Below are 25,952 nucleotides of genomic sequence, written 5' to 3'. Positions count from 1 at the left end.
CACTGATTTCATTCATTCATTTTTCCATTGATTCATCTGATTTGTCCTGGAAAGGGTTCATGTGGGTCTGGAACCAATCCCATTCAGAACTATGAGAAATTTAGTGCAGACAATCCAATAACCAGCATGTTTTTGGAGCTGGGAAGAAACCAGAGAACCCACAGGAAACCCACACAGAGAAAATATACACAGAAGCTCCACACACAGTTCAGGATCAGATGCCAGGAGGAGAATGGAAGCACAAAAGTGTGAATATCACTTTATGTGAATAAGTTATCCGTTCGACTTCACCCAGATGAAGACGGGTTCCCTTCTGAGTCTGGTTCTTCTCAAGGTTTCTTCCTCGTACCATCTCAGGAAGTGTTTCCTTGCCACAGTCACCACTGGGCTGAAATATATAGACAGTAAATTAGGGATTTTCATAACGGAGCACGATGCGATTCGCATCTCCATGCATAGCGATACACAACACATATGAAGCAGATACGTGATATACGAGACGTGACACGATTCACCCCCCATTACGATCGAGTGCGATCCGATTCGATGCAAAAAGAAAAAAACATTTAATAAAACCAGACACTCTTTTCCTATTGTGTCTGCAGGAAGTTACAGCTCTACCTCTGCCATGTTAATCTCTCAGGACACGCCTCAGCCTCCTTTTTTCATGCCGGAAAACGTTGCTTTTCACAGATTTCTACAAGCGTAGCTAAGAAGGTGGGTTCTCCCTGCGCGAACTACAGAACAACTCGGCATTGTCCGCTTGCCCTCGGTCAGAAACACGCTCTCTTGCGTCGCTGTCGGCGACAAAACAGTAACCGCGGAGAGCGAATCCATCTCGCAGGGAGCTCAAAGGCCGTCTTTTCAGAGCGTTCGCTTCAAAGAACCGGGGCACCGCCGCACAGTGGACGTTCCCATTAGGCGGCAGCGGCGTTGCCATGCTTTCTGACCCGATTGCTGTTCAAAGAATCAGTTTCCCCCCGGCTGCATCCCAATAGTCATTGTTTTGGCGCAGTTGTAGATGAGCAGAGGGGAAGCTTGAAACACTGGGCCTTCTGTCACAACCCTGTACAACCCACGCTGGCTTTATAGGCAGGAGAGCTTTTCACGGGGCACCATCAAGTGCCAAATAGGCACGAATCCGGGCACCACACTCCTCCGCCCTGGAGCTGGGAGAATCCTGGCATGTCAGGGGTTTGAATAAATACAAATAAAAAATTCTCCAAATATTGAGCTCAGAATGTGGTACACGATCTCCTCCAGGCTTTCATTCTTGCGTCATGACTTAGGGCGGTGGCGGCTCGGTCACTTTTTCCTGGCTTTTAGACGACCGTGATTTAAGAGGAGACGACAGAATGATGGACGTAGGCACAGTTGTGTAGACGCCTGGGAACCTTTGGATAATTTCTAGAACTGTAAGCAGTTGTGAAAACAAAAGGTTTCCACCCTGCAATCTGAATAACGTTCTAGAAAGTCTGCTGAATCGCATTTAAGTCGAATTCCAATGATTACTTACAACCTATTAGTAGTCCTTAGTTTAATTTGCATCACATTGCGTAAACAATGCCTTCACGACCAGCATGACTAACGTTCCGGCGTCTCGTTTCTCTGCTGTGAAAGTGCAGAACTCAGATCAGATTCGAGTCGGTTTATTCCGTTTATTTCGGTTTATTTAGTTTAAGATGCATCTCTCTTGCCCCTTTTTGAACTACATGAGAATCTCCTAAAAATCGAATATAAAAGGAGGTCGGTGTTTTGTCTGTTTTCTTCTTTTAGGCGGACATTGCCGCCGCGTCGGGTTTTCCCAGGCTGCCATGCATGTAATTGTCCTTCTAACCCTCTAAAGCCTCAATCTGCTTCAAATCATGTATAATCGCTGAAGCTCAGCTCTGAGGTGAGAGCAGGTCTCAGCGTACCGTACAGGATTAGCAGCTGATTAGGAGACCGAAGCCTAGTCATGCAGAAGGCCGTTTCTGAGCCTCTCTCATTAGCTCTCGCGGCAGGAGACGCCTCGCACAGCACCTGTCAGGTCGAGTGAACATCACGGCATGGGCCGAGTCACGCCAACATGTCGGGAGAAGACAAGAAAAAGTGTACGCTAGTAATTCTGCAGTATCAGGCATAACATTACGACCACCTGCTTAATATTGTGTTGGTCCCTGTTCTCATGACCCTTCAAGCATCAACAGCATGAACGTCTTTAGCAGTTTGAGCTACAGGAGATCGTCTGTTGGATCGGTTTTAGTCCAGGAGCAAGAACATGGTTCATGTAATTAACATAAAATAATAATAATAATTAAAAAAAACACAAAAAAGCAACAGGAGGTTTATTGCATCTCTAAACTTAATGACAACTTTCCAGAATGTTTCAGGATATAAAATAAAACTAAAAAAAAATAAACAATTATAAAAAATAAAAAAATTATATATATATAAAAATTTTGGATCAAAAGATCTACTCTATCCATGATAGGTCAAATGTTTTCAGACACCAAGTCGGGAGATTTTTTATATACTTTATAACGTTCATTCCACCTGCTCCATCTGCTCCTACAATACCCTCCACTCTTCTGGGAGGGAGGATGTTCCACTAGATTTTGTGGCGATGCTCATTCAGACACTCTATAGCAGATCCTCCACTCTAAGCCCATGTAGATCATATCTTCAAGGAGCTGGTTTTTGTGCAGGAGGGCATCTTAGTTCAAGTGAATTAAAAATCTCATGCCACAACATCTTGGAGAAGAACCTTATACAGCTGGGGAAAATCTATATATAATCTATATAATCTTTAATCTGCTCATCCAGGAAAGCCTTACATTTGCTGATCTAATGAGAAGAAGAAACTCATTAGATCTAAACTCATTAGATGCTGCTTCACTGCAGAGTTTCCCGTCTTGGATTTCCATCTGACTCAATCCATATGGAAAGAAAAAAATAATAATGGCCTGGAAAAAAACACGGTCACTCATCACACACTGTCTGGACGAGACTAAAGCAGTGCGTCTTAACGCTGCTCAGGTCACGTCACTACGACAAGTAAAAGTGTAGCGTCAAGAAAAAGATTATTTTTTCGAAGGTGGAAGGAGGAAACCGAGGAACCCTGATGAAGCCTGAAAAACTTGTCAAGCTGCAAATGGACAGTAATCTGAGTTCAGGAATAAATCAGGGACTGTGGAGCTTTCAGGTGGTAATTTTATGTATATATATATATATATATTTTACATATGGTTTGTCGAGCATCTATTTACAGATTTATCCCTCACTGCTCTTTCAATCTCCAATCTTCTAAAAATCATCTTCTGGGGTGTGGCTGTGTGTATTTCTGTTTGTTTCATTAGTCAGATCAGGCATTGATGTTGGGTGAGGAGGTCTGGAGGTCTTGAATTCAGGGCTCTGTGCAGACCACTTGTGTTATTCTGCTTTGAACCTTCACACACCGTATGTTCCTGGAGCTCGCTTTGAGTACAAAGGCATTGCCATTAGAGGTCGACCGATTCATGGGTTTTGCCGATTAATCATCACAGATAGTCCCGATTGTTTTTCCGGCTTGTGTTATACAGTACGAGAGCGGCCTCTAGAGGCGAATCACTGGAACACCGTGATGTTTATTTAAAGTGTTTTTTTTAATTCATTTTTGGATTAAACTAGTTTTATTTATTTGGAGCGTTATGTTTTAATTCAAATTAAAACTTTTCCTTAATATTGGTTAATATAATATAATTTAGCACATTTTATTGATCAAGTAGTTTTTTATTGTATATTTTGTAATACATTTCAGTACCATTTTACATGGAGTGCTATTTGTTTTTTTTATTTTCCACCCAGATCGGTCAACCTTTAATCGCCATGGTGCAACACGTTTGTCTCCTCGTTCCAGTGAATGGAAATTGTGATGATTTTGAAGATTATAAAGAGCTTTATCCAATTGTGTGCTTCTAACAGTTTGGATTAGAACCTCATATAAACGAGACATACTAGAAAGAAATTAAACAAATATCTGGCGCCCTCTTGTGACCAAAACCGGCACTTCAGCAGTTTTCCCTACGAGTTCGTTTAATCTCACACAGATAAAAAAAAAAGCTCAAAATCTGCTACAAATGTCCTTTTATTATTATCTTAAATAATATCGAAATAAAGGGGCTATGATGATTCACAGGAAAAAAAAACAAAAAAAAGACATGCGTTTGTGACTTTAATTTTTAAAATGTATATATTTATATATTCCTCTATCTATTTATATTCTTATCCAGCAGAAATCTATCCAGGGTGATGGAGAAGACCTCGCGTGAGCTCCGCGGGGCTTCTCAGTTAGCCGAGGACAGTGTGAGATTGACCGCTCGGCTTCGGCTTCCTCAGTGTTCAGACTAGAGAAACAGATGCGTATCCAAACAGGCAGTGATTAACGTGTGCTGAAAGGAGCCCGAACATCCAAAAAAATTAAAATGTTTAGGGTTTTTTTTTTACTTTTTTTTTTTTATATAAAAACGTTTCAAAAACAAGAACCTGGATACATTTCTACTTTTACAAAAAATGTGAACAATTCTTTACTATTTAAAAAAAATTATAAATTGGGAAAGTTAAGGGGTGAAAGAAAAACACAAAAAGAAGGAAAAGAAAAAAAAAAAACTATTATAATCAACTCCCTTTGGTAAAAACAGTAATAAACTTGTCGTGTGTTTTCTTTCGCGGCCGTCGCTCTTCCTAACGTCCACAGTAATCATAAAAAATAAAAAAAAAGGAAAAGAAAAAAGGGGTCTGGCGATAGATATATACACTAGTTATTTACAAATAGGAAACTGTTCTGTCTGTTGAGCGTCCAATGTAAATTCTCGTGTGTGTGTGTGTGTGTGTGTGTGTGCTCTAGCTGGTGTATTGGCATTGGGCTTTGTCAGCAACTTTCTAAGGTTTACAGTCAGGGCGGCCGACAGCGACGGCGATGTTTTGTTCGCTCGTTCAACACCGAGACCTTTTTTATCTCTTTCTTTTGTGTTTTAATGTGAAATGTTTGGTGTTCCAGAGGGGAAAATTAAATGCTGATGGTATGGAATCACTCAGCTTTGGCTGGAGAACTCTGTACGTGTTATTCTTTCTCAAAGTTAAGTGCACTTCTGAAAACCCAATTGTTCACCAGGATCTAGAATAGAGAGGGGAATAAATCTGTGCTTTGAGGATTCACATTAAAACCCGTTAATCTGTTCAATATCTCGCTCTGGGGCAGTGAGGATCTCTGTTCAGGATCGAGACATCACACGAGCCGTCGTGTTGCCCTTAGAAAGTTGTGGCCAGGCCCGTTTCCTCCTGTGTGCTAAACCTCCTCCCCGTGTCCACCGAACCCTGTCTGGCCGCCTCACGGCGTCTTGTAGCTGCTGCTGTATTTCACTCTGTACTTGTTGATGTTCCTGAAGTGGAGCGTTTCGGGGTTGCAGGTCGTCGTGCAGGGTATGAGCCCTTCACGCCCTTCTCCCATCAGCCACTTGGTTGTCTCGGCCGCCACGTCCCGGCTCACGTGCTCCTTCACCCACCCGTCCAGCCAGGTGTGGAAACGCTGGTGCAGCCTCGTGCTCACATGCTCGTGCGACTGCCGAGAAACACAACGCGCCGAACGCCTCAGTGAGCGCTCCAATGTAAAAATGAGGGTGTTTGCATTACTTGTGATTACTGGACTGAAATAGTGATTGCATCACAAGATATGCAAATCAGCTCGTAACATCAGCCAATCGTATACATTTTTTTTTTTTTTTGCCTTTACATAAAAATGTGAGACATAACGGTCATAAAGTAATAAAATACAGCACAGTGAAATACTTGAATCTGATTGGTCAGAAGGCTGAGTGGGTTTAAGTCTGTATAACAGCACTGAACGTTACATGAGCAGCATGTTTAATATTACAATCAACAACATCAACACCACACTGTACAACTTTTATCTTACAACACGGATACTTATTAACCCTCTCTCTCATTGTCTCTCCTTCACTCTCGAGTTAAACATGCTCCTCAGGTACCTGTGACGTGTTTCCTGCCCTGTTCTCCTCTTTTGACCTTCCTGATTCATCCTGACCCCCTGACCTCTGGATGTTCTTTTCATTGGGATGGATCCATGAAGTTATTGAGCAACTCAAGATTTGAAAATTTGGACTGTAAATAATGTCAACAGTCTGCTACAGTAGTTCAGGAGTGCAGTTTGCTATTCATCACCCATCACTGGACACCTCAACAATGATGGAACTGTAATGAATGGACATTTGGTGCCACCCAGAGGAGGATGGGTTCCCTTTTGGGTCTGGTTCCTCCTTGTGCCATCTCACAGAGTTCTGTCCCTGCCACTGGCTCGCTCATTAGAGATAAACTTTATAACCTCCTTATGTCTGTTAATCTGCAGGTGGGACAAAGTCCACTGTCTACAAACACAACTGAATTATAGAGAACAGAGACTAGAACAGGAAGTAGCTTGTCTCTTCAGATGTTTCACGGCACTCATGCGTTGTTATGGTAACAGCACTGTGCTTCATGTCATTGGGTCAGTTCTCGAACGCGAGCCCTGTGCTGCACTAAAACCCCCCCGTGTTTATGGATAAGGAATTTACCTGATGCGCTCGCAGCAGTGCGGTGCGTCTGTACATGTAATCCTCCGACTTAAACACGTACACCATCTTGTAGGAGTTCAGCTTGAACATGCACTCCACCTTCACGTTCTCAGAGCTCTCCTTCTTTCCGCCGTCTTTCGCGTCCTTCTCCTGCTGATCGCGTCCTCGCTGACACTTACGGATTCGCCGCAGATTTCTGTAGCAAAGAAAAGAAAGAAAAATCAACGTCCATTCCATGCTGCACAGAACGGTCCTTTTTACTGTCTGAACCTTCATCTTATTTTAATCTTTTATTTATTTATTTTTTTAAATCTTTAAAATGTTGTATTTATTTATTTTATTATTACTGTAATTTCCGGACTATAAAGCGCACCCTTGTACAAGCCTCTGTGGTCTCTCATTCCTACACTGAAACTAATGAACTTTACACAGGCTTTAATGAAAGACAGTGTCTGTTACACGGTGTAACGGGTGAAATATGCTGTGGCTCCTTTAAGAGCAGAGCAGCATTTTGGGTCACTGCATTCTCCCGGTATTACTGCGTGTGTGTGTGTGTGTGTGTGCGAGACTGAGGAATATGTCCTTATTATTTTCTGATGCTGATTTCTAAGTTTCTTTGACTAACCCGTAACGCTGTTGCCAAGAAAAATAAAAAAGCACGAGTTTTGGAAACCTGTCTGTGATTATATGATTTCTGTTGTAACTGTAGTTAGTGAGCTCTCCCTTCACCCAGACTCAACACGCTACAACGGCTTGTATCTAAACAGTAGCCGACCAAGAAAGTCATTGTTCACTGTCTTCCTCCTTCCTTTCACAACTATTTCTCTCTCGTTTATCTTTTGGCATCATCGTGCGTTTAAAAATCAACACCGGTGAAAGTTTTTCTCCCGAAGCCGTGCAGCTCAGAACACAGGTGAAGACATTGGTATAAATGTTATGTCGCTCAGTTTTTTGGCTTGAAGTTTGTGAAACCGGGAAAAACCCAGGAAAAATCCATAAATTAGCCGCTTCGTTGTTTAAGCCGCGGGGTTCAAAACGTGGGGAAAAAGTAGCGGCTTATAGTCCGAAAATACGGTTTTTTTTTTTTTATCTTGTTGCTATTAATTAGCCTATTCAAAACAAGTGATTGCAGCTGTTTTAGTGTGGTGACATGTTAGGAGGTTATAGACAGGCCAGAGTTTAGCGGGTGGTGCGTCAGTAGTAATGGTCCGTCGGAAAGACAGTGCTCCGCGTGTAGTTAATAAATATATATATATAAAAAATAAATTTTTGTAATTGAGTGACTCGAGGAATCGTTGCAGCCCAACACACATTGAACAGCTGATTATAGAGAGATCGAGGCAGTTGCACACAGACAAGCTGAAACCGACTGCTGATTTGAAACAATACAACATTTGTCTTCATTACGGAACAAATCGTTCTTCAAATATTTCCTCAAAGTTTTCTGCCGTGAACATTTACTTTCACACATAAGGAAAAGTTCGGGCTGCTCCGGTATAAAACTGTTGTGTCAGGAATCGTGAGGTTTCCCGCGTAAACTTCACTGAAGAGATATTTAAAAATAAAAAAAAGAATATAAGCTTTAAGAATATAAACAAATTATCAGGATTTAACCAAACATTAGATACGAGTACCTTGGAAGAAAAACAGGTTTTTGGGCCAGGTGTTCTCTCAGCTCCAGAGAAGTCACATCGGTAGTAAGATATCGACCCACATAATCCGACCAGCGCTAGAAAAACACACATTACAAACATTAAAACATTACAGTTAAGATTTACAGCAGTTTCGCGCTTATTCAAAGTGAACTGATCAGTTGATGGTGAAGTGCCTTGCTTATGGTCCCCAGCAGTGGCAGCTTGGTGCTGATGGGATGCGAATTCACAACCTTTCTGATCAGAAATACAGCATCTTAACCTACTGACTAGAGGTCGACTGATTCATCGGTTTTGCTGATTAATCGGCGCCGACGGTTCATTGCTGGACCTATGGGCAAAAATCCATACGGCTAGTTTTTCTCCGGATGCGCTACAATAGCGGCCTCTAGAGGTGAATCACTGACACCACATGCTGCTTTTCTCTTTTTTTTATTTATTTCATTTTCAACTGTTTTTATTTATTTATAGTGTTATTTTCTGTTTCAGTTTGAATGCACGTCTTATTTTCCTTAATATTTATTAACATAATTATGTCATTTAGCACATTTTCACAATTCAGTACAGATTTAGAAAAAAAACGACCAAGCAAACTTTGTGGATTGTGAGGAAAAGAGAAGGAACCTCACCTCCGAATCGCCTTGTTCATCAGAGTTCTCCTCATCCGTGTCCAACAGCTCGATTGTCAGCTGCACGTTTCCTCGACTTTTAATAAACATGAGCTGCGGCGAGAAAAGCGGCGTAAAATTCATCGAACGTGACAATCGACTAATTTAAGGATATGACGTTGCTATTGTGATGTAGCTAATTATCACAATATGCGTTTTTGAAATATTATTATAATATTAAGTGAACACATTTCACATTTCCTGTACCTTATTTTATTCTTGGAACATAAAAGTGTGATGTTTAAAAAGAAGTAATGTACATTTGTATATGCAATGTGTAAATATATGCAAAAAATAAAAATTTAAAAATTAAGCCAATGAGAAAATATACTTTGATGTAGCACTTTTGAAATAATTATCAATATAATTTTGATTACTTTTATCTACATCTTTGATAACAATACAAACGTTTGTGGACACCTGACCATACGCTTGTGAGGTGGTTTAATTTTTCAGCATCGCATTGAACATTTAGTCCCCATTTACTCGTTTAAGAACCTCCACTCTTCTGGGAAGATGTGTGCTTATGGAGACGTGTGCTCATTCACACACAAGGGTGTTTAGTAAAGTTAAGTAGTGATGTAGGTGAGGTGAGAGGCCTGGGGTGCAATCAGAGTTTTAAGTCATCTAAATTGTTTGAGGGTCAGAGCTCTATAGCAGGAGATCTTTCACTCCAAACCATGTAAAGCAGATCTTCATGGAGCTGCACAGACACACACTCCTAGTTCCAGTGAGGAGAAAATGTCATGCTACCACACCCAAACACTTTCTTTATAGTTAAGTGCCTCCAAAATGTGTGGCATCAGTTTAAAGGAACTCCATAGACGAGCGGAAAAATCAGGTGTCCCAATACTTTTGTCCTCATCTTTTTGTGGCATCAGGGCCAAATAAATATATACAACAATATTGATCTAAAAGTTCAGAACTGGATTTAAAAGGAAAAAAATAAATTACATCAACTGGTTGTAATTGGAGAGGAAGAGAAGCAACATCTGAGGTTCTTGGCGAAAGGTAGTAGCTGTGTGTTTTTATCTGTGAAGTCTGCACTGTGATGCATTCTGATGGAGCGGAGGAGTGTTCACCTTAAAGCAGTTCTCGTCAGACATCAGCTGCTCGGCTTTGCGCTGGTAGGTGGACTCGGCGGTGGATCTCGTGGCCTGTGTGGAGATCGAGCCGCCTGTTGCAGTGATGTTGCTCTCAGACAGATACAGATCTGTTACCTGTACGCAGATCTCATCGCTCACGATATGCTGCAGCTGTGCAGAGAAGAACAAACAAGAGCCAATTACTAAATATCGACTGGTGACACACAGCACATTTCAATTGCGCTTTTGTTACTGGCCAAAGTGCAGAAATAATAAATATATCATTTATATAATACAGAAATAACAAGTCAAAAGTACACAAATGATCTCAGCAGTACTGCAGTGAATTCTGAGTGTGAGAGAGCATGAGATCTGTCTGCTTTGTCAAAAATAGAATGCGAGTTGCGCCACCTACTGATGAAAATTAGAATAGCAACAAGTACTATGGACGACTACTGGGTACTTTGTAAACGGAGTGGATAAAAATGGTGTTGGAATGTACCATTATGCCCATCAAGAGCCAGAAATGATCACCACCACCCTGAATTTATTCATACTGGGGGGAAAAATTAAAAAGGAATGAGAGACCACGGAGGTCAAAGTACCTTTGCAAACAAAAGTTACGTGCAAAAGGTAAATATACTCAATGAGTTGGTGTTACATTTTTATTTATCATTGATAAAAAAAATCCACGTGACGGTACGACTCGCAGATTCGCGTCTGCACAAGAGTTAACAATGTGATGCATAGATTTAAAAACGTGTGCATCGGATACAAGGTGGCATTTGTGTCGTTTTAACATATTTGCGTCGATACAAACTGATTTAATTCGATATCGTTATTATTCGATGCGCTGAACTGTTATGCTTTAAAAAGTGGCCAATATTTGATATGTAGATTTTTATCTCCTCGCTGAACCGTTTCTCGAGCGTGTTCTCTCAGCAGCTACGGAGACCGAGGCGTGTCCTGAGAGTCACATAGAATACGGATTAACATGGCAGAGGTAGAGCTGCATCTTCCTGCACACAGAACATCTTTATTGCATTCATTGTGAGGAATTGAATGGAGGCTGCATCTTTAACGTATCGTAGGCTATGTGTCGAGATACGAATCGGAATTGAACTCGGTTATGGAAATGCGCATCACTAATGTCTGATCATTTCACTCCCAACTAACAGAACACGTTGAGAACCACAATGCAGTCCTGAAGCCCATACATCATCCTTGTGATCAGGACCACAGAATCTGAAAGGAGAATTAGATGTACTCATTTTATACTGGACACAAGCAAACCCAGATTTTCTCAGAAATCTAAAATCACGCGTTCTTGGGTAAGTAATGGAGAACGGAGTGCATGAACTGTATATAAAGGGTGGGATCGAGAAAGGAGAGAGCACCGACCTGCCTGACGATACTCTGGATGAGTTTGTCCATAGTGAAAGCGATGTAGGCGTGTATGGAGAACATCTCTCTCAGGGAGTCCTCGTACTGGGATGCCTCCATGTTCCCGTCCAGCAAGTTGCGCACCATCTCCAGGAAGGCGGAGTAGTAGTCCTCGACATCTATGTCCACTGGGAAACAGAGAGAGGTTATGACACAAGCGAGTCTGGTTATGTGTTCATGTCCTCCTGAAATCCATACACACAATCAAAATTTCTGTACTGATAAATCCACATTTACTCACTGGGCTCCTTGAGGCGAAGTTGGACCGCGGGGTTGTCGTTCTTGTCTCGTTTGAGACCGAGCACCTCCCTCTCCCAGTCACGCTCCTTCAGCTCCTCCTCGATCTGGCGCTCGGCTTGGGTGTACAGCCGCAGGAGACGCGTGCACAGCGTCTGGTGCAGCCGCAGGAAGATGTACCAGTTGTTGTTGACAAAGAAGAGGTTGTAGGCGTCGTCGCAAGAGCGCAGCTTCTGCGCCGGCGTGTTGGTGAACAGGAGTTTGGACTTGCTGGGACTCCCGGTTACACCGTTGTGCTTCTTGGGACCTCCTTCGTCGTGCTCGGCGTCCTCCTCGTCCTCCTCTTCCTCCTCTGCGTCCGAGAGCGTGCCTCTCTGAGAGAAGAGCATGTCAGGGACGAGGTGGTGGATGATCTGCTTGATCTTGTACTTGTCCTCTTTCTGGATGCTGGTTTGTCTCTTCACGTGGTGGATAATCAGGGCAGCGGCGTCCTCTAAGATCTGCCGGTCCTCGTAGGTGAAGGTCAGGTGAGGGCCGTTCGCCAGCGTCCCGTTCTCCTCCGGAGCTTGTTCCTGGCGCTTCACAAACAGATTGCGGGAGTTCACATTTAAGCACCTTTTACTAGTTAAAGGTTAAAAACACTCGGCAGCAAAACCAGGTTTCCTGACACGTGTAAATAATCATAAAAATAACTCTGAACTTTTAAAGTCTACTTGCAAATTGTTGGAGGCGAGACACATTTATTCACGACGTTCTTCCTTTACTCAGATACAATTTATTTTTTAGATATTTACAGAGATATTCAATAAACGTGTGTTTTACTGATGCGCAGAGTCTCAAATCATCGCCAAACACTGCCGTGATGCGCGCATCCGACAATTAAAACCGTCCGTGTGGAAACATAGCAAACATTCTGTTTGGTGTCCCGATAAATTACGTCGTTCAAAACACCGTAGTTATTTTAAAACATTTACAAGAATATTGAGTCTTCATGCTCGATGCTCTAATAATAAACATACATTTACATAAAGCTCATTTGAACGTTTTTATTACTCGCAAGGTACATTTCAAACAGATAAATGTGCGATTAAGTTGTGATTAATCAAGCGTAATCTCATGGCAATCACGATTAAATATTTTAAATGCCCTTATTATATTTATATATACTTCAAAAATACAAGTGTGCATTTATACATTTATTAGAGGTCGTCTAATTGATCGGTTTTGCTGATTAATCCGCACCAATAGTTGATTGCTGGAACTATCAGCTATATGCAGCTTACAGTCCGCTGAGCGTCCTCTAGAGGCTAATCACAGACACTACAAGCTGCTTGATTTTACACGTGAGACTTTCTCCTTCTAATCTGCAGTCTTTCTACAAACGTTCCTGAACACGTGTTACAGAATGCACCTGGAGTAAGTCGGGATGTTTTACCTCGTCGTAAATGCTCTCGATCTCGTTCAGGAGGGTCTTTGAGCGGAGCACCTTGGTGTCGTTCTGCTTGAAGTTGATTCCTTGGTGGTCTAAAGACTTGAGATAGTATTTCTCGTTCTGCTGGCGCCAGATCTTGTTGAAGCCCCGCTGTGCTTCTCTCCATTCATCCTCCTTCAGCTTTAACCTTGAACGCAGACAGAGAACGTCTGTGGGTTACAACCCATACCGAGAGATGAGGCTTTCATACTGCTGCTTTCAGATTAAACTCGATCGTGTGATGCTTTGGTCAAGCTTTCTGTATGAGGTTATTTTAACATTTACTTCTCCACCCCCAAGATGTGGGTTTTGTTTTTCCAGCACAAAATTCTTTCTGAGCTGCTTTTAGGTGTAACATGAACAATCAATTTGTATTCTCAATTTCAAATCGTGGTTTTCATTGGTTTATTTTTAGTCTGAGACAAATGCCATAAATGTAAATGTTTTGGCCAAAATTACAGAGAGACAGAAATAACCTGCAACTCTGGTTTAAATAAAAACAACCTCACTAACTAATGTAAAAGAGAAGGTGACCTGCTTCTAGAGGTCGACCAATAGTTGGTTGCTGGAATGATCTTTAGAAACCCATACAGATAGTTTTTCCGGCTTCTGATCAGCTATGGATACGAGAGCAGCCTCTACTGGCGAATCACTGACACCACATGAGAGAAGCGCTATATTATATTTACTCATTACATAATTAACTGATAATTCATCAGTTATCGGCAAATACATTCCAACCTAGCTATCGCGATCAGTAAAATCCACTATCAAGCAACCACACATTACACATTACACACCTTTTCAGGACAATAGGGACGGAGGCAGCAGGGTTTTTCTTTAGTCCGTCAATGATGTCCAGAGCTTTGTCGCCGTATATCCTGTGTATGGCCTTGCGGTGGATGACCTCAGAAGTGCCGCCGAGCGTGTTGTCCAGCCGGAACTTGGCCTGCTCTTCAGCAGACATGCGCGAGAGCTTCTTCTGCACCGACTCCAGAACACGGATAGTGGCGAGGTTGGTCTCCAAAACCACGTCCAACTACAGGAAAAAATCAGAAACGTTATGAAATATCACATACACCAGACATATTTAAACGCCTCGTTCTATGTACAATTTGTTCTTATTTTCTATTGCGATGACATGCATTTTGTGTTGTGACCTTCATGACGCTATTCTTTCTAACATTTTCTTTCTAACATTTTTCTTTAAAACTGTGTTAAAGTAAAAAATGGCTAATTAAACTTTTAAACTGAAATATTAATAGCAAAGGCTTGTTTTCATTCATATTATTTATTCAAGGTATAAATTGTATACAGTGTTTTTTTGTTTATTATTTTATATGTTCACAATCCATTGTTCCATTTTTAAATACATAAATCTTTTTTTTTTTTTTTTTTTTAACGAAGCAATAATTGCTTAAAGAATTTTTTTTTTTATATTATTTATGCACAATAGGGTTATTAGTTAAAATAGAAAACAGACAATATGGGTAAAAGTTTAGGAACACCTTTTATGTACTTTTTTAACATTTAAAATGTAGTCCCCATTTGCTGTTATTTTATCTCCATTCTTCTGGGAAGATGTTCTACTAGATTTCAGAAGTGTAGCTCCAGTCACAAGGGCGTTAGTAAAGTCATGTGTTGATTAAGAGTAAGGATGGATGTTTAACCCTATAGATCCTGTACAATTGTGCGAATCTGATTTGGGGAAAACCACATATGGCCGGGAAAATGGGTGTACCAATACTTTTGACCAAAGTGTGTTTATTCCCTAATTATAAGGTTTGTCATGATGATCGTTAACGGTGCCATCTCTGATTGCGTTCTCACCTCGAAGCGCTCGTCCTCACACCTGTAGATGTGCTCCTCATACTGCGTCTTCTTCGAGCTGACAAAGGTCGAGTCCTCTGACCAGGAAGGAAACGAAACCCATAAATCATTCAGCACCTGGAGAGGGAAAAAGAAAAAGAAAAAGAAAATCAGATCAGATCAGAGCAGGAAACGGGAGTTGCACCCTGAGGGGTCGTTTCACTGAGATGATCCATCACCTCTTTACATAGTGGGGATCTTCCTGTGCATTTGGGTTGCTGGTAGCTCTTAGGCAGTGCTCTGTAACTGAAGCCCAGCCTCTTGCACGAGGCGTAGTCTATCTCCATGGCGATGCCCTCCGTCGCCCGCTCTTTGGGGTAGCTCTCCAAGTGGGACATCTCCTTGTAGCCCAGGAAGTTTTTGAACCAATTGAACAACTCGGGGAACTTTCTGTAGAGATTACAACATTCATTACTACACAGGTCTCTGACAGGAGGAACGGCGTGTAGCGGGAACGATGGGATTGTACGCACCCCAAGAAAGGTAGCACCAGTTGCACAAGCTCAGTGCGCGAGATCACTTCTTGGTTAAAGATGACGAGGCACCGCAGGAAGTTATCGTAAACCTCAGCACTCCGTAAAGCTTTCCGCACCTTCAGGAAAACAAAGACACGAGGAAACGTGATGACCCAAAAGACAAAGACAAGCTAGCCGAGCTTCCGGGATGCTAATCCTCACACAAACCTTCTCGAAGAAGAGAGACTCTGTGCCGACTCCATGCTTGCTGGTCTCTGAGACAGAAGACTCCTTCTGATTCAGTAACTTGGGCTTTTTCTGAGAAACAGACACAGAGTTTAAAAAAATAAGTATCAACAAATAAATGGCAAAATTAAACAGGAGCTGACGATTACATTTGCAGTCGCCCAAACGCCCAAAAAAATCCTGATCATGACTAAATCCTGGTGTGAAAGAGTCTAACGGGAGGTGCTCTCTTGGGGAGAAGCTAATGAGCAGAAGTTAGTCCCGTCTTGAACTTGAGATTCACAACAATCACTATCACTCTCAACAACCAATCACCAATCATTTACATTCTCAACAACCAATCACTGATTATGTCTCGCCTGCTCGACTTCACTATGACGTAACCTTAATTGAAGAAGGGGGAAAATGCAGCTTCATGTGTCTCAGATTAAAATACTAAACTTCACCCTCTGTGAAATCCAGCTAGTGTTGAATCGTTACCTTTACCGGCGGTGTGGTTGCAGCCGAGCCGGAGTGTCTGCGGATCTGACAGCCGTTCTGGTTCGGCCTCTGCTTGTTGTTCAGCTGTGGTTTCTTCACCGTGCTTCCGTGATCGTTCTGCACAGATTCAGCTTTCTCCGCCGTCGTCTTGCCCAGCAGCTAGTGAACACAGAGAGAGACAGCTGGCGAGTAAATACGACCCACACGCCCGTGCCAAAGCGACACGCCCGCTTTAAAATCACAATTCTAACGCTCGAGTTTACGATGTGGTGATTTCCTCAAGATCCCTCACCATGGAGCTGCTGGCGTCCGGCAAAAACTGCCCAAATTCCGAGAGCAGGTCCTCCTGGTTTTTGAAGAGCCGGGCCACCTGAGCGTAAACCTCCTGCTCGGTCAGGGCTGGTGTGTAGTTTCCTCCTGCCTCTTTAGCGTTACGTTGTTCCTTCTGCACAAAACAAAGACGGAATGAGAGAAAACAGGGGGGTGTTTACAGTACGGTATTAAACACAGAGTTATGGGATCAGGATTGTGGAAGAAAACCTGGTACCTGGTATGTGTGCAGGATCTCCAGAAAGGCTTTGTAGATGTCTGGTTGGCCCTGGAAGCGGTTTTTGATCTTGTTGACGTAGTTAATGGCGTGGTTGAACTCCACAGGCTGGTTGTTCTGTAGCGGAGGGCCGTTGGGGGTGCTGCTGACGGGGGTGTGAGGGTGGAGAGGTGGGGAACGGGGCGAGGCGTACGGTGGGATGGACGGATTGGGCTGACTGCTGGGCGTCAGTGCTGGAGACTGCAACGGCTGAAGAGGACGAGAAGAAAACGAGGTATAAAAATACTCACTCGTTGGGATTTAATAAGAGAGGGAACACTATGAGACACGGTTAAAATGCGGGAAAAATGAAGGTGATCAACAGGGTGGTGTGATGAAGCAGGACACAAGACAAGTGCAAGACCTTTTGCTGATTGCTTTCTAAAAACTGCAAGCGTCTTATTTTCTATGGTTTCTCTCTAAACTGGGTAAAAGGTCTTCTCCTAAACTCTATCCGAGTCACTGACTAATATATTTTTCTTCATGAACGTTTACAGTCTATTCTCGTCATTTCTGAGCGTTCCCTCTCAGAGTTTCTATCCAATCAGATTTCAGCCCTCACATCACGTACTGCCGTAGAGCCAGCAGAAATAAACAGCATGGGCGCTTGTTGCATTCAAATCCATGTAGCTTGGAGCTCATTTTTAACAGATCAGACTGCAATCTGGTCACTCTGAAGCCCCTTAGAGATCACCTCACATTCACATCCTTTGATTGGATGGTCAGAGTGCGCACTAGTCAGAGCTGGCAAACCGCATCTGTAGCAAACTGCACAAACGTAAATATACGTATTAAATAAATATTATGTATGTAAAATAGCTGTTTTTTTAATTCCACGATGAACTCCATTATCGTCTTCTGAAAGTAACTGGAAAACTAAAGTGAGAACTCTCAGTGCTCACAGCTGTACGTGGTGTAACTATGCAGAGCCACACGTCCTATTTATCATGTTGATGTTTTTGCCTGCTTGACAGAACCATACACATTTGTGTATCTTGTATTAGAGCAGTTACAATTTGGTGCTTTAAATCCAACTCTCTCATACTGACCACTGGATGTTCAACCGGACGCTTCTAAGACGGGTTCCACTCCATGTTGAGTTATTTTCAGATTTTTTTTTTTAAATCTGTACTGCTACACAAGCTGCACATTGACTCCTAAAATATACCCACGTTTCATTTCTATAGTATGAAAAGATACTAAAAGGGTTGCTGAAATGTGAGGGGTGCACTTTTTTAATGAGATACTGTATATTAAACACTTAAAATTCTCAAAGGAAAAACTGTATTGATATGAAAATATATGCCTTTAAGGTATTATTTAGATATTTGACCTTGCTATAATCTTCTCTAAATCGAATCGGATCATCTGCTGCTTTACCGCGGATTCTTCTACATAAATCCTACAGCTGCACAAAAACAGCGTGCAAAACGAGAATCAGGCGAAATCTTGACTCTGTGAGAAAACCGAAAGATGGACAGAATCATCCGATCTTAAGCGGACTCTGAACCGGACTCGGACGGATCCAATTTATTATTGTTCTCGTTCAGGTTTTTCAGGTTTCTCCTTTGGTGGGTTTGTTCAGTCTTTAAACGTTTTGAACAATTCGGAGAAGTGTTTTGAAGAATTTGTATTGATGTATTGACGTGTGTATTGATTCTGAAACGCTGAAATGCTTCTAATGATCATTTCCCTTCATGTCTATTCCATTCATATGGTTTGCTGCTGTGCTTATTTTGAAACACACTCACACACACACACACACGGGTGTTTTTAATGTTTGTGTGAAAGAATGATGCAATTTCGAAATAAAATCATCACAGCTGGTTCCGAATGAATTCATCGAGCGAATCTTCACCGTTCTGCATCCTAGTAATTCGTCCTCCTCTACCTCTGACTGCGTGAGACACACGTGCAGACGTGAGACTGCCACTACCTTGTTTTTCTGCGACGGCTGTGTGGAGGGACTGGAGGCCTGTGTGCTCAGGTGGCTCGGGTGCTGTGCTGGGGTTGTTGAGGGGATGTTCTGCACCGAGATCCCGTGCGGTGTGATGTGGTGGATCTGCCCCGGGGTGGTGACGTTCACCAGGTCATTGGTCTGGACCTCGATTTTGTATCCAGGCGGAAGAAAGGTGTTGAAGCCCATAATGAGGTCGGGGTGGCCTTAAAGAGCTGCGACACGCGACTGATCACACCTGGAGTGTCGATGCTGCCCGGGGAGGTAAGAAGAAGAGTGAAAATAAGTCAGGAAGTGAAGAACAACAACAACAACAACAACAAGGATATCAGAATTTTTTTTTTTAAAGTTCACCTCTGAGACTTAAACTCCTTCATGATGTCTAGAAAGTCATTGTAAACCTGTGGCTGATTTCCAAACTGTAGCTTCACTTGGTCCAGGTAAGACAGAGCATCCTCAACCTGTTAGAGAACACAAACAGGAGATTTTATGGGCTCTTATTGGAAATAGAACTCAAATGTCCAGATTAATGTCCTGTAGTCCCAGAGAAAAATTTAAAGCATGAACAAAAATACACTGACATTGTGATTGGTTGCTGGATTACCCACACAACCCTCTGATGGTGGAGAACATCTTTCAGTCTTGGGTGAGTAATTCAGAAAATTCTGATAAAGCGACCAAAACTGCATGTCATGTGATAAACGATGCCTTTTGATCTTCGAAATGAAAGGCGATGTGAATACACACTAAAGTGTACAGATCATCACACAAAGATACAGCAGAAAATACAGAAAAACATTTTGGATCAATAAACAAACAAACAAAAAGTGCAGAGGCCACACTGCAATATGCACGTCGGCAAATCCCATTAAATCGCAATCCAGCAGGACGGCGGTACGCTGAGGGACAATCAAAAATCAATGTAGGGAATGAAATTAGAACAATATACATTTACGGAATCTCCCAGACAGTGTTCAATATTTAAATGAGTGTATCAACTATGAGGTTTTTCCTCGTCACTGGCTCATTATGGATCAACCTTCATGGAATGATTTAGGATGCAGAAATGTATCTTCACATTCGAGTTCGACTTGTGTAAGCCAGGAACAGGGATCTGAGGCTGGACCTAGTCGCGGTGATGCAGAACATGTCGTGCAAGTTGAGGTTGGAACACTATTGGACCAAAGGTTTATGGACACCTGACCATCACAACCAGACGCTATCACAAACCATGCTCTGTGCACAGGGGCATCATGCAGGAGCAGGTTCGGCCCCTTCATACCAGAGTTCACTGATACTGCATACAAAGTCATCTGAGACAACTTTGGGAAGACCATACATAGAGATGTGATGTTCAGGTGTCCATATACTTTTGGCCAAACAGTGCAGATTTGAGGTTGGATAACAGATTCCTACCTTGAGTCTCTGGAACTGCTGCTGGCCCGGTGCAGAAGCACTGGGATTGGGAGGGTGACTGTGACCCTGGACCAGTGCGGGGACGTGTGGCTGGACAGTAGCGCTGTGGTGATGGGAGCTGCTGTGAGCTGCAGGGTTTGGAGTGTGGCCATGACCTCCAGAGCTCTGAGCCACAGCTGGAACCTACAGAGAAGCATCGCAAAACAGACCGGGAGTAAGCCAGGGCCAGGGAACTCTCACAACATAAACCAGCATGTTTTCATCACTGCACAAGGAGATCTGCACCACCAAACATGTGCAGTTTTGATTCACTGGCTTCACTGGGATATTTATCCCAGCAATTGGGAATGTTGTGTGAAATTGGGTAATTATAAATGCAGTCAAACTGAGTGATTGGAAAAGATTAAGATTAATTGCAGGGACCGGGAACGCCGAGTGTTAGCGAGAGACCGGGAACGCCGAGTGTTAGCGAGAGACCGGGAACGCCGAGTGTTAGCGAGAGACCGGGAACGCCGAGTGTTAGCGAGAGGGCCCGGGAACGCCGCATGTATATGAGAGGATGGGAATACTGCTTTTAATTGAGAGATTCGGAATTCTGCATGTAAATGAAAGATTGGCAATTCTAAGGGTAAAGAGAGAGATTGGGAATACTGCATGTAAATGAGAGACTGGGAATGCTAAGGGTAAATAAGAGATTGGGAATACTGCATGTAAAAGAGAGATTGGGACTGCTACGGGTAAATGAGATATTTACATTTACATTTACATTTGCGGCATTTGGCAGACGCCCTTATCCAGAGCGACTTACAACTGAGCAGGGGAGGGTTTTAGGGCTTTGCTCAAGGGCCCAGCAGTGGCAGCTTGGTGGTGGTGGGATTTGAACCTATGATCTTCTGATCCAAAGCCCAATGTCTTAACCACTGAGCTACCACCTCCTAGCAGATATTGGGACTGCTACGGGTAAATGAGAGATTGGGAATGCTGCATGTAAATGAGAGATTGGGAATACTGCATGTAAATGAGAGATTGGGAATACTGCATGTAAATAAGAGATTGGGAATGCTAAGAGTAAATAAGAGAATGAGAATACTACATGTAAATAAGAGACTGGGAATGCTAAGGGTAAATGAGAGATTGGGAATGCCATCGGCGACTGAGAGATTGGGTAATCCCATGTGTGACTAATTGGGAAGGTGTGTAATTTGTAATTGTGTGTACCTGGTAGCTCTGGGGTACAGGGTACTGGATGCCAGAGGTGGGCTGCACGTTGTCAGTCACAGTAGCCTCATGCACGGGTGGTGCTGGAGCCAGAACCCTGTGCTGGAAGCCCTCGGTGCCTCCCGGGTGCCTGCGCTGCTGCGCCGCAAAACCCGTATCCTGATCATCCAAACGCCGCTTCATCATGAACTCATACTCAAGGGCACGAAGACCTGCAGGGTGACAAAGTAAATACATTCAGCAATAAAGCTGGGAAAAATGTGCCTCAGTGAGGGACCATCAAAGAGCAAGAAAAAGTACCATTCCAGAGAACAAGCCAGTTATTGTGGACTTCAGGTGTTCATTCCCATTAAGTTTATTAGGAGACAAAAGCAAGATCTGGAGATGCAAAACCTTTAGTTCCAACATCTCAGTGACCTGCTAATTCCACCAGTACAAAGTGTCGTCACCTCTGGGTATAAATTTGGCAGAAGACAATACATTACAATACAATGGCTAGGGTTAAACGTGCTAAAAGACCCATAAAGGTTGTAGATGTGGCAGATGTCATTACCACGTGCACCAATAATAACCTGATGGTTCTTGATCTGATTCGGCCAGATGTCGGTCTGGAAAACATCCCGGCAAAATCCCGAGCCTCTCTTTTCAAACAACTTCTCTGCTTTGTTATACAGAAAGGGAACATTTCAGCAGGCAAAAGTCTGAGTGCTCGAATGCACGCGTTCCAGCTGTTTCACACGTTTTCGTCGCATGGTATCCATCCTCGCCTGTATCCACTCGCTTGAACATCATCAATGTTGAATCGACGACCAAACATCCAAAACACTTTTTCACCTTGCTTTTGCAAACGTCAGAGTCATGCGTGTAAGACCTGGACCTTCTCAGGACGTTCCCTGAACGGATCACCGCCCTGAAACACCTTTTCCCTCTTCAAAAGTGCACGTGATGCCTGTTCAGCGCAAACTTCACTAACACGGCATGGAAAACAAGGAAATCAACTTCTACCATCGATGTGTGAAAGATTCTTCTCATGGGGACGAGTAGATCATGGATCATTCTCCCCACACAGGTACACGAGACAGCAGAGACACACCGGATCGTGTTCACACCTGTACTCAGTGCTGTACTTCAGATCAGATCATACGGATCACACTGGATTGAAAGGTGTGAACAGGGTCATGGTTGCTTTATGATTTATCTCTAATAATAATCGCTTCTGATCAGGGTGACCATCGCTGTGACACACAACATCTTCAGATCGTTCTTCTGAATCCTACCAAGAGTTCCTGGTCATGTGACCTTCCTTCCTGACCATCGTTTACCGTTCAGGAACGTACAGGTTTGTGGGAACACCGAGGACACACCAAAGACTCTACGAGGTTCGATCGCACATTTCACACAAGTCGAAGCAACACACAGATCCTAACTTGTGCACTTTGAAGACTTTATTTACTTCTGAGCGCTCGGTAAAAACGATCTCAGTGCGTAGTGTTTCTATCAGAGACAAACCTCAGAGTGTGTGTGTGTGTGTGTGTGTGTCCTTATGATAGTTTGGCCACGGTGTGTGTGTGTGTGTGTGTGTCCCTTGCTCTCTTAGGAGTGTGTGAGAAGGGCGAACCTCAGGCTGAAGTTCTGCACCCTTGCTTTGCGCGCGCGCGCACACACACACACACACACACACACGAGGCATGCTGCAGAGCTGAGCATTACGCCATTGTGCTGCCTTTACACGCACGCGCACACACACACACACAACCAAGGCGCCGCCTACTATCACACACATATACAGACACACACTTTCTCTCGTACAAACTCACAGCGTTCGCGTGTACAAGCAGCACAGCCAACACACACACCTGACGTCATTTCTAATTCACCACACTAGTTCTGTGTGTGTGTGTATCCACCCCTTCCCCCTTGCGCCGACAGGCCTGTCACACACCATCAAACCTTCAATAAGCTGCACTACAGGAACCTTCTAATACAACACACACACAGTAAGGGGGGTTATTATTATTATTCGGAAAATAAACGCGCTGGTTATCCGTGTGTGTGTGCTGGAAGACAACTTTGCCATGGAGTTATAGTGCAGATTTCGGCGCATGCGCTATAGCCATGCACACGACGAGAGCTCGCGGCTTAGACGCTTATACACACACACACACACACACGCGCGCGTGCGCGCGCACGCACACAAACACACGACACGCACACACATATACGCCGTGTATTAATCCACAGCATAAAATCAGTGTTTCTTTTAATAAAAAAAAATCGAGTCTGGTTTCCTCCAAAGCCCCGGAGCGACCAGTTTACACTCACCTCCTGGGCAGTTGCTAAGCTAGGTCGAGTTTTTGAGCTTCACCAGCGCGACTTCACCCAAAAAACCCCATCAACTTCACACAGTTTCGACACTAAAATCCTGCGTGTGTGAGAGAGGAGTGTGCTCTCCGTCCTGAGAACATGCTTGATAAAAAAAAATCCCAAAATTTTTGCTTTAATATATATTTTCCTAAAACAATACAAAAAAACGGAGGAAAAAAATCTCTCCTGAAAACAACCCAGTCGGGCTCTTCGTCGAAAGGCGTGGCTTTCTCCTTAACGCCCGCCCACACCTGTGATTAGTGGAAGACGCAATCCGGGTCGCTCTGATTGGACGGTTTGAACGCCAGTCACGTGAATCGATGTCTACATAGGTTCGTCCCATCATGCCCGCCATTCAGAATCTCACCCTCCCACATATACAAAGTTTAAACCCGTGATATTAACAATGTTAAGGATTTATATGAGTGTAAATACAGTTACAATCGTCTCTAAAAATCCATTTGACCATTTCAAAGTGCGCATGCGTGTATGTGTATAGGGTACATGTTGGCCGACGTGCCTTTTTCCCCACACATGAGGCGGAGCAGGTGATTCATTTAAACCCTATTAGTTCTGTTTTAAAATAAAATGACAAAAACGGCGACTTCCTGAACTTATTTTCACACGTGACTCTCCGCCAACTTGTGCTGCCTAACAGCTGCCTACGTTTTACATACACAGCCAGGGAAGCAGTACAAACCCCGCCCACCTTTTCTCCATTTTTAGACTTGGGCCAATCAGAGCGCTCGAACTCCCCGCCCATTTGAAAGGCGGAAAGCCGAGAGAAACAACACAACCCCACCCCCCAATTTGTCTCTGTGTTTAGGCTTGGACCAATCAGATTGCTCGAACTCGAATTCCCCGCCCACTTGACACTCCAGGCCATTCCGCCTTTCAAGTGGGCGGGGTATTTAAGTTCACGCGTTCCGATTCGTCAGAAAAACAGCGCCCTCCCACGAGGGGCGGGGTCAACACAATCACTTTGGCCGGGATTCCTTCTCGATGCACACTCTGACTGAGACCGCGGGGTCGGGGCTCGCGCAGGTCGGCGACATTTTGGCTCTTCAGTCGGGTATACGACATGAAGCGCTATAACGGTGGATATGGGTTGATCCGCTGGCCAAAAAAAGTCACCCATGTCTCCTTTACACACACACACACGGGTTCACAGCTCCGTCCCGCCGAACAATAGGTTGTGGAGTGGAACAGAGTCCCACACGCACACCGCGACATGGTCCTGCCTTGTCTTCCCCCAAATCCGAATTCAAACTATTTCCCGTGAATTTAACACGAAAACAGTCCACAGCGACTCCACAACACAACACAACTCCATCCTCCCTCTTTCCTCATCCCTCCGTTAACTATCACTTCTCTGAGAAAGAGCGGGTTCGGGTTAAAGGCGGAGGAGATTTACACACACACACACACACACACACACACACACACAGAGAGAAGAAAAGCTCTCCTGGATGTGAACGCGTGTGTTTGGCACGGATTCAGCGGCCGCCTCGCAGTCTGAGCAGCTGTATCTGCCCTTGCCGAGCGCATTAGCCGACCGGAGAGCCGCCGTGTCGCAGCTCCCGGATCCCCCCGGACCCCCCCGGACCCCACGCTCGCCCTGTACCCGCTACACACTCGGACATTCCGCGGTGTTTTTCTCCTCCAGCTGTTACGTACCTGCGAAAAAGAAGCCTCTCACTCCGGATTCGTGTTTGTAACAAAATCGCTGGACACGCCCCCTATGCCTTCTGATTGGCTGGTGAAGTGGGTGACGTCATGGCGACTCGAAAAAGTGCCGCCAAATACTGACAGAACGCACAGGAACTTAGTAGAACAGAACGACTGGGGGAATGACGTAAAAAGTGAACACACCACTGATGGAGGCTTTTGTCCAGGTTCAGTCCAGGTTCTCAAGTTTCTTCCTGGTCCTCTAGTTTCCTGAAGTTTCAATGTTCTTTCCAGGTTCTTAAGTTTCTTCCATGTCCTTAAGTTTTAATGTTTCTTCCAGGTTCGATGGTTCAGTCCAGGTTCTTAAGTTTCTTTCAGGTCCTCTGGTTCTCTTTAGGTACTAAATTTCATCCAGGTTTTCTGGTTCATTCCAGGTCCTCTGTTTTCTTAAGTTCCAATGTTTCTTCCAGGTTCTCAGGGTCAGTTCAAGTCAAAGTGTCTTCTAGATTCTCTCTTGGTCACTCCGATTTCTAATGTCCTCCAGGTTATA

The 25,952-nt window shown here is 43.6% G+C and overlaps 1 protein-coding gene across 1 annotated transcript; it reads right to left on the bottom strand.

Moving 5' to 3' along the window:
* Positions 1–4,087: 4,087 nt before the first annotated feature.
* sin3aa (SIN3 transcription regulator family member Aa) lies at positions 4,088–25,499 on the bottom strand. Its single transcript, XM_046860138.1, is given in 22 exon segments — positions 4,088–5,578; positions 6,588–6,783; positions 8,222–8,316; positions 8,869–8,961; positions 9,990–10,163; positions 11,394–11,563; positions 11,677–12,250; positions 13,108–13,291; positions 13,944–14,182; positions 14,974–15,090; positions 15,192–15,402; positions 15,486–15,604; positions 15,696–15,785; positions 16,194–16,352; positions 16,486–16,638; positions 16,741–16,989; positions 18,716–18,945; positions 18,948–18,988; positions 19,091–19,197; positions 20,153–20,335; positions 21,371–21,582; positions 25,412–25,499. Coding segments are annotated over 21 exon segments (3,801 nt in total). The 5' UTR covers positions 21,557–21,582; positions 25,412–25,499; the 3' UTR covers positions 4,088–5,347.
* Between the last annotated feature and the right edge of the window lie 453 nt (positions 25,500–25,952).

This window comes from Silurus meridionalis, chromosome 10, assembly GCF_014805685.1.
Source record: "Silurus meridionalis isolate SWU-2019-XX chromosome 10, ASM1480568v1, whole genome shotgun sequence".
Lineage (NCBI taxonomy): Eukaryota > Metazoa > Chordata > Actinopteri > Siluriformes > Siluridae > Silurus > Silurus meridionalis.
This window is presented reverse-complemented; position numbering and strand designations above follow the sequence as displayed.